At 38.1% G+C, this 9,925-nt stretch overlaps 1 protein-coding gene across 1 annotated transcript in view; it reads left to right on the top strand.

Moving 5' to 3' along the window:
- Nucleotides 1-9,925, top strand: part of LOC122807086 (mitogen-activated protein kinase 12-like) — a 672,606-nt gene that overhangs the window by 246,004 nt on the left and 416,677 nt on the right. The window contains exon 5 of the mRNA XM_044078025.1: nt 2,971-3,082. Coding sequence (XP_043933960.1) covers nt 2,971-3,082 — 112 coding nt within the window. The remainder of the gene's footprint in view (nt 1-2,970; nt 3,083-9,925) is intronic.

Genomic DNA, 9,925 nt, shown 5'->3' with positions numbered 1-9,925 from the left:
GGCCTTCATCAGTCCAGTCATTGAGTACAATGCCCCATTTGGCATGTACCTGACCAGGCACAAGCAGCAACTGGAACATCCACAGAGGTTTCTCACAAAAAGGACACAGGGCATAAACAACATGTCCAGATCACCTTAAAGTCATATCCCTGTACTCACTTTCTTACAGACTGTTGAGGGAGGATCTATGACTGGCCTGCAAGATATCCTTGGATTCCTCTCTGATGAACTTTCTGCATATCCACAAAACAAATAGCAGCAGAATTACTTGATTAGGAGACTTAAATTTTGCTTGGAATATAAACAGGACAAGTTGGCAGGACAGCTATGTATTTCAGGGACTACCCCATCTCTGGAACTGGCTTCCCATTCATGTGAAGCAGACTTCTTCCTAACCCAATTCAAGGATAACTGGGACCAGTGGATGGTGAATCAGAAACGCACTCCTCGTCTGGCACCTATGTTCCTAATGGAGAGAGGTAGCCTGCAAATGCTTGACCATCCAAGCCTGAGTCTGCATATATGCCTTAGTATAATCTTAAGATTCCTAAAACTTGTCAGATACATTTGGGATGCGTGGCTATGCTTAAAAAGGCCCACCTGACTGTTAGCTTAGTAACACCTGTGAATGTCTGATTATTTTTATAAGTGGTATATAATGGAGAGGAAGAGTCTGTGTGGTTGTATGATATCATCACAGGCCCTTTTCTTAAAGAGCCACTGTTTTATTAACAAACTAATTAAACTTTGTTATGCGCACAGTCAGCAGGTAACATCAGACGTGGAGATTATAAAATATTTTCACAGCTGGCCATGACTGAACCAAAATTAAAATATTACTTTTTTCTCCAAATCCCTGTCTGATTAAAAAATAATAATAAAGTCCTCTGCCTTGATAATACAACCACTGAAGTCACTTCTCTTAGAAAATTATAAGGAATGATAGGTGATGATAATCTTAAATTTGACCTGCATGTACAAAATTGCATAAGAAAAACTCATAAAAAACTAGTGATGCTTTATACAGCCAAAAGCTTTCTCATCAACGCAACCAAAACTGCTCTTGTCACTACTTACCTCCTCCCCACACTTCTCTTTGGTGCTCCCATCCTTACTAACCTTCAGGCATCAGAAAAATCAAAACTTGAACAATGCTATGACAAAGTTGCTAAATTTGCAGCAAATACCTCTTTCAGAACCCTCCACTGTATAGCACTAAAAGCCTAAAGGTGAAAACTACCCTATCAACCAACATATACACAGCTTCTTACCATCAGTAAAATTATACAGTATACACCTGCTTGTCCAGCACTAAATAACATTCTACACAACTATGTTCCCAGTCGATCAATATGATCCAATGACCAAAACCTCCTGTCTGTCCACAAACCTACCAAATCTGCTGGCCATTGTCTGTACTCATATTATGTTGCTAAGGCCTAGAGCTCCTTACCTGTATCCATTAGGTCAATACCCTCCCTCCCTCCCATCCTTCAATACCACTCTGAAAGACTACCTAGCCAAACGTTGGCTCTGTTGTGGCTCAACACCAGGATAACTATAAACCTAAATGTGAACTATTACCTATTCCTACCTTACACCCTCCTTACTCTCCCTTCTTCACTAGGTTCTTTACTTTTATAAATTTACCACCCCTGGCATTCTCTCTAAATATACCACAAGCCTGCTTTTTTCTCACGTCATATTACAATTCCTGTTTGTATTATGCTAACTTACCTTTAATTTATCCATAACCTGGCTACACTTTCTGTAAATATTAAATCATTGTCTTATAATGTGTATCTATTTTAACCAATGTTTTCATATGATGTCTAATTTGGTATAATTACTTAAACTTTAGTTATTGTTGTATTATTTCTAAAGACTGTAAAAGTATTGTTCTTAAAATGTTTTGTAATACTTTGGAGCTTTTCTCCAAGGGCCACCACTGAAAATGGGCTCCTACTCAGTCGGACTTTGCCAGTAATAAAATGTCAGTACATAAATAAATAAGCTGATAGGCAATTAGGAAAATCTGGTCTGAGAAAATTTATACTGGGCTGACTACATGACTAGGGGTTTATTTCAGAAATATGCTATCTGCAGAAGGGTCAACCCAGACCACAGAGACAGAATATCAAGGCAACATTCACTGTCCCTGTCCTCTGCAGATGGTGTAGTCATGTTCAGGGTAATACTACACCAAGAAGTAGCTGGTGATGCGACAATCTGCCTGTGGCATGGCATGCAGAAATACACAAAGTAAATTGTGCATCATTGCTTGATAAGCAACATTTATTTCCTCACAGCCACAGTATGATAGCCACCTCCTGGATATTTGTGTGTTTTCTTCCTCTCAGATTCCAAAGCTGCCAGAGAAAATGGTTTGAAAGCAAAAATAAGTGGGAAAGAGATAAGGGAGATGCTATGAGGATAAGTAAAATAAGTAAAATAAATTGCTCAGATTCTGAACAATTGGCTATCAGCAATTTATTTTAGTCTGAAAACACAAGATTAAAGCTATAAACAAGGATAATGCTTTGCCCACTCATTTTTTCTCTGGTCACAACAGAATACTGTTACCCAAACCTTGTTCCTCTGGCAGTGGTGGGGAATTCCTGCATCTGCATCAGTGAGTCATCTTTAACACCTCCCCATTCTCATTGTATCTGTCAAATTCAAAATTCTGTTACTACGTTAATTTTAAAACAGGTATAGAATAATTATGCACACATGCATAAGTGAGCACACTCACACACACACACACACACACACGCACACGCACACGCACACACACACACACACACACACACACACACACACACACACACACACGCACACGCACACACACACAGTTTTGTATCTTTGTTCAAGTTGTCAGCATTTCTCTGTAGGCTAACTCTTTATTGCTTAATATTTATCCAAAGTATTATTGTGCTGTCATGGCCTATTTTATCTCTTTCTCCGCAGTTACATTGTGATGCCATTTATGAAGATGGACCTTGGTCAGATTATGAAGAAACAGACCCTGAGTGAAAATCTTGTCATTCACTTCCTGTATCAGATCCTCCGTGGCCTTAGGGTGAGTATAGATTTATAGCTAGTCACATAAATGATCACTGAAACATAACCTACATGAACTTTTGTATACAGTGGGGACAGCTTTCATTTTCCTTTCCAGGCCAAGAAGAAGAATTTCTTCAATTGTTGTTCTTCAGATGGGTTATTAATATTAAGAAGTCACTTCATTGTGCATGTAGCGAAAGAGTTCTTTCACATTTTAAGGCACTTTCCATATTTCCAAATTAAATTAACTTATAAACAACTGCATCTGGCATATTTGAGAAGTAAAACAAAGAAACCATGACATTTCAAATATGTAGAATATAGTGGAATAAAGCAGACAGATTTGTAGAAAGAAAGCCAAGTTTAAGAAAACAGAGATGCTTATGGATGCATTTTGAGTGTGTAAAGTAATTTCATGCCAAAATGAATATTGTCATATAGCTTTCCGAATGAAACCTGAGAATAAAGGCTAGTATAAACTGAGAGTCTCATGTTGGTTTAAACAGCAGCACATTCCCAGAACATAGCATAACCACATAACCACATAAAAGCCAAGGTTTTATCAATGCATACCGCAAACCTCAAACTGTATTTTTTTCTCTTGCCACACAGTTTGACATTAGTAATGGCAGCTCAAGACAGTGGAATACATACACATCAGTTTACAAATCTTATAGAAAAATGGGAGATAAAGACAAATGCAGGTTCAATCTACAGTATAGAACTAGAAACAATTACAGTTCTATTTACTGGGTGTGATACACTCATGGCTGAAGGTCTGTATAATGAAGGCATAACAATGTTACAAGATTGTTTCATTGGGGTTTGTTTAAACATTACAGCACAGAGGTAGCTGACTGAGAAGTGTTGGAAACATGAAACATAAAGAAATAATGAAAACAAAGTGGTTCTGATCACAATGGATCATCCAATACCAGCAGTTAAAAAAAGCAGAAAAGAAAACCAGATATAGCAAAGAAAAAAGGGCAAAAGTAGCATTAGTCATTGACATAGCTGTGTCTCCTAATTAGTGTCCTGCATATTGAATGACACAAAGTCATAAAATACTAGGATATGCAAGCAAAGTAGAGCAAAATAGCTTAAAAAATGCAGATAGCTCCAATAATAGCAGGAGCAACAGGGCTAATAAAAAAGATCTTTCAAGAGTACTTAAATATTCTGCTGATATATGTAAGTCTGTATGAACTGCAGTTCTAAGAAGAACATTCTTGGCAAATATCAAAGATTAAAGCAATACTAATTTCATGAACTCTAATATTACCTTGACTCAGGAATGGGTATTAGAAACCCAAAACATTTGGAAAAATTAAGAAATAAACTTAACAATGGTATTTATTCCCACACCCCCACACTAAATAAACTGCCACTAGTGTCAGACAAACTTGGAGAAAATATACTTGCAGGTACAGTCTATGTATTGTACACAAATGCACAGATGAGCATTCAGCTGAGAGTATGGAAGCTGTGTGTATGCTGAGTTTCAGCAGGAGGAGTGCACTGGTACAATCAGATGAGCTACACCAATTGAATTAACATGGTTCTGGTCCCATAACTTATGCAGTTGAGGCCAGCTGGTATGAAGGTGATAATGTGCTTCTGAATAACGTGATCATAGAAGGCAGGTCATTTACACATGGAGCACTATGGCTACTCAGTGGGATAAGACAACATAGAAGGTGTTATCCCATTGTATAATACTATGTAAAAATCACATAGAGCTTTGTTATGCCATTCCCCTGTGTGCCAACCCTGTTTCATGAGGCACAGTGTTCATGAATCCTTTTTTTTCTTTTTGCATAGGGAGATTTACTTATGCTGTACTTAGATTGTTATGAATGGGAGACATATTGTAACAGTTACTTTATTATTATGATTAGTAGTAGTAGTATTGTTTCTTAATTTTTATCAGTTAGAGACCATGTAATCAGTATCCTGAAGGACTGTGGTGTCATGGCTGCCATTAGTGAAAGTACCATGTATACGTTATTGCGGTTTTTCACTTTACTTTAGTGTTAATTTTTTGCTTTAAGTTGTAGATAGATTTTTATTTCCTTTTAATGAATTTTGTGAGGGAATGTTGGGTTTAAACTTAGATTGGGTGAAGGGATTGAGGGGTTTTACTGGGTTTGGAACAAGCTGATGTGGTAAGTGACGTTTCCTGGGCTTTGTGGCCAGCTTTGATTCATAGGTATTAATGAGGCTATTGATCTGTAAGGATCTTAAGAAGCCTAGTCTTATATTCCAATGGTAGATTTTAGCCCTTATATTTGTGTACAAGTAACACAGAGGTGGGCAGAACAAGGATATGTTGGAACATGTACTTGTTGCTCCCATTCATGAGGAACACGGGTGATAAACTGGGGGTGAATTTGCAGTTTTCTTTCAGCAAGCATGACTTGAGAAAGCATATGACAAGGTCCCAAGAAAGTTGATCTGGATGGTCCTGCAGGGGTTTGAAGTCCTGGGAAACAATAGTAGAATTAGTGCTGGCTATGTACAAGAACCCAATGACTCAAGTACAAACAGGGTTCAGTCTCACAGGGAGGCTCCCAAATGGAATGGGTGTACATCAGGGTTCAGCTCTGAGTCCACTGCTGTTCATACTGGTGATGGACTGCATTAGCAAACAGGTCAGAGGGGACAGGTCAAAAAAGTTGCTGTATACAGATGATGGGACATTACAGACAGACTCTGAGCAAGAACTTCAGCAAGTATAAGGGAACAGAATGCAAAACTGAAGCCACATGGAATAAATCTGAGTATAGATAACACAGTTGTAATGACAGCAAATGGCGGAAACCAGAAGAATCTGACAATTAAGATAGAAGGGAAAACAGTGGAACAGGTTAACAGCTTCAAGTATCTGGGAGGGGTGGATGAGGAGAAGGGATGTCATAATGAGTTCAAAGTTAGAATCAAAGAGTCTGCAGCCAACTGGCACAGAGTGTCAGGAGTAGTGTGTGACAGAAAATACCAAAGAAACAACCACTAGTACTGTATGGTACAGAAACCTGGGTAATAAAGGTAGAACAGTTGAGGAACCTAGTGATGATGGAGATGAAGTGCCTGAGAAAGTTGATTGGATGCATTGCACACTGTGGGACAGATGAAGAAATTAAGACATCAGAGCAGAAGCCAAAGTATCTCCTATTGCAGAAAAGGTCAAAGAGAACAGATTACAGTGGTTCAAACACATGTGCCGAAAGGCAGAAGACAATCTGGTGAAGATTTGGGATAGACTGGAAGAAGACAAGAGCAAACAAGGGCATCCAGCAAAGAGGTGGATGGATTGTGTGAGAGAAGACCTGCAACAGTCAGGCATGGCTACTGAAGAAGTTAGGAGGGTGGAACGGAATCAAGAGAGATGGCAACAGCTGACATGACACCCCGACCCCATATAGAAAATGGGAAATTGATGTTGATGATGAATTTGTGTTTTCCCATGTATTCGTCTGAATGACATTTGAACAGAGTAAGAGAAGTCCTTCCCTTTCTATGGAGTGAAAGTTGCTTGCATTGAACAGGCATTCTCTGTGATATATACCTATCCCTTCAACAGCTTCTATTTATACTGCAAAAGAGTCTGAAATCCCTTGAGTTGGTGTTCATGCTACCAATGGACTTACAAGTGGCTAATAAGTCTGACAGGATAGGGTCTGTTGAGGATCTATATGTGGGTCAGAGATTGCCTCTTAGTAGAGAAGGACAAGGCTTTGAGATGGTCTGCACATGTTTTATGATTTAGGCCCTTTATATTTTAGTCAGTAAGCATTGTGGTCACTTCAGCTGTGACAAATTTGGACAGGTACATAATAAATGGGGCATTATGATTGGAGTGATGAGATCTGAATACAGTGGAATGTTACATCCCTGGTCCTGGACTTCCTTACAATAATGAATACATGATGATCAAAGAACAGTTCGTTGTATCCCTGACTATGGGATCAACTTTTTGGGGTGTGTAGTCAATCTAATAGTTAAAAGGGAAGTCGTGCTTGCCAAAGGATATGATCATGTATTTCATGGAATTTAGTTTTGATCTATAGTTTTGACATCAGCAATTTGTTTGAGAGAGGGTTGAGAGGGTGGTGGTTAAGGGTTTTGCCTTATAAACACAAGGTGCAGGGTTTGAGTCTCACAAGGGATAATTGGCTAGGCTTAAAATGGCTCACAAGGGCAGTTAGCCTAGTTCTAATCTATGAACCTATGAACCTATGAAAGGCCTTCTTGGAAGATTTTGGTGTCCTCAGCCCTGTTTATAATGGTACCAAGTTTACAGTTATCTGCAAACTTGGCTAGCCATAAACCTTTAAGATTTTCTTTGACCTCTGAAAATTAAATGCCAAAAAGGAGGGGCACAAGAACTAAAACCTGTTGTACACTAGAAGTGAAAGGTCTATTGAAGGAGGTAGTACTGCCCTCTATAATTTCCTAGCTTCTGTTTTTGAGCCAGTTTGCTATCAAATGTGGTACACAGGGATTAGCATACAGCTGGAGGAATTTATCAACAATACCCAAGTGTGGGAGGGTATTGAATGCCTTTGCAAGGTCTAGATATGGGATGTGTACTGATTTGCCTTCATCCATTGCTTTAGTAAACTCAAATAATTTATTGGTTTAAATAGGCAGTATCTGTCCTTGACAAATCCAAACTGGCTTGGGTCAAGAGGTTGTAGGTTGCCTATGTCCTTATTTATTAAGGACATAATGAATCTTTCCACAGCCTTACATATGATGCTGGACAGGCTTATAGGTCTGTAATTACCCAGGTCCATTGATGTCTCATCTTTGTGCAAGGGATGACTCTAGCTGTCTTCCATTCATCTGTCATGAAGCCTGTTTGGAGGCTGATAATGAATTAGCTCTGTAGGTGTTCTGACAAGTCCTGTTTCAGGCTGACTAGTAGACAGTCTAGTGTATTATCTGGCCCCATAGAAGTAGTGTTCTGCAAACAGCTATTTCTACTATTTAGTGGAGAGTAGATTTTTTGATTTTAAACATGCAGTGTTCAAGATTGGCTATTTCTTTTTCACCTGGGTAGCAATTTCACTACATACTCTATGCTTGGTTAGGATATTCCAGGGTAGTGTATCAACATCTATTAGCTCTATCATGTCGCATTTCAAAGTCAGATTTTAAGCAGCAATCAATCATATTTTTTTGCTTTCAATTTTATCGGTAGTAATTTTATTCCCATTGAATTTATTTTTTATTTTAAATGTTGTTATAAATTTTTTTTGAAGCACAAGATTTGCATTTATATTTATGTCTATTTATATTATGAGAGTCGTTGCAAAACTTACAATGCAATGGGCGGTTGAATTCAAGATGGCTTTTGGCTTTAGTATTTAGTTCAGTTACTTTATGAGCTTAGGAATTTAGACTATGCATAATCTGCATGGTATTGAAGAATTTTGAGATATGTTTCTCTGCAGTAGCAGTGTCTGATGTGCTAGTAGATTAGACTAAGGAGAACAAGTCACACAATTGAAGTGGATGAGACTCAAAACTTTAGTTGAAAAAGAAATAAATTGAATTGTATTGCTTCCAGAGAGTTTAGAAATGATGTATTGAAGAAGATCAAAGCTGCCACATTTTGAAAAAATGTAATCCTCTCTTGTTAAAGCTGGAACAGAGTTTGCCCACTAAGACAATAGTGTTTCCTGAGCATAGATTTTATAAAATACATACATCAAACAGGGATTAGGGAGATTTATACAACCACAAGACAATATAGCTTAATAGATGATATAGGAGAACATACAATAGTTAAAGGGATGGGGTGAAGGGGAGAGGATAAACCAGATGAGTCCCATACATAGGCATGTGCCAGAGAAGAGTCTTGTTAATGTCACTTGAAAACCACTCACTGATGAGGATCTTTAAAAATAGCATCACACAGTGTTTTCCAGGGTAAGGAGTGCTTGTAGGCAGTGGAGTTTTTTTAAAAAGGCTCCTAGTATTGAGCATCAGTACCTTTATTTTATCCAGATTCAGGGTAAGGAGTGCTTAGTAGGCAGTGGAGTTTAAAATTTAAAGACAGGTGAAGCAGGGGTGTGGAAAATTTGTACCAGATATTATTTTGTTACATTAAAAGGCTGGCCAATTATAGACACACACTAACAGACCTTACACAGTTGATCCCCTCTTTGTAGCCCAAATATTGCAACAATATATTGTTAAGTACAGGCCATCCCTGGCAACACAGTTAGAATTGTTGTTTGTCTCTCCCAGTACCTTATATTGTGATAAATAAATGCTCAAGAAGCTGTTTTCATACCTGCCTCAAGCACATATTCTGAGACCTCCATCATGTCTGTCTTCATATTGTGCAGGGAGGTGAGCATACCTCTCAACCTGGAAACCTCAAAAATCTGGACAATCTGGACAAAGGCCATGTACAAATCTGTATGGTGATTAACATAAAAGCATACCTCAAAAATTCTTATAATTATGTAACCTCAGTAGGTAACTGTATGGTGTACAACATAAAATTGCAAACTGAAAAAAATGAACCCTTAATTATCCAACCCTCCTGTGGACAATAATGTATGTAGCAATGATGTTCAGTGGGCTACCCTAATTGAGAATAACACAGATGAAATATACCCAAAAAAAAATCAATGATTAATGTCAGAATGATAAGTAGTAAAAAAGTAGATTAGATTTAGTTCGTGCTTAAATGGGAGTAGGATGTGATACTGTTTCAGTGCAGACAGTAGGTGCAGTTACAAAGCACAATAAAAGTAGTCTAGTTGGACTTTACTGTTTCACAGTAGATGGTATGCTTCTATAACTTATTCTATTAGCTCTTGCAAGCAAATGTATCTTATGCTTT

Source organism: Protopterus annectens, chromosome 7.part0 (genome assembly GCF_019279795.1).
Source record: "Protopterus annectens isolate FY-2018-M chromosome 7.part0, PAN1.0, whole genome shotgun sequence".
Classification (NCBI taxonomy): domain Eukaryota; kingdom Metazoa; phylum Chordata; order Ceratodontiformes; family Protopteridae; genus Protopterus; species Protopterus annectens.
Note: the sequence above shows the minus strand (reverse complement) of the source record. Positions and strands in the feature narration are given on the sequence as shown.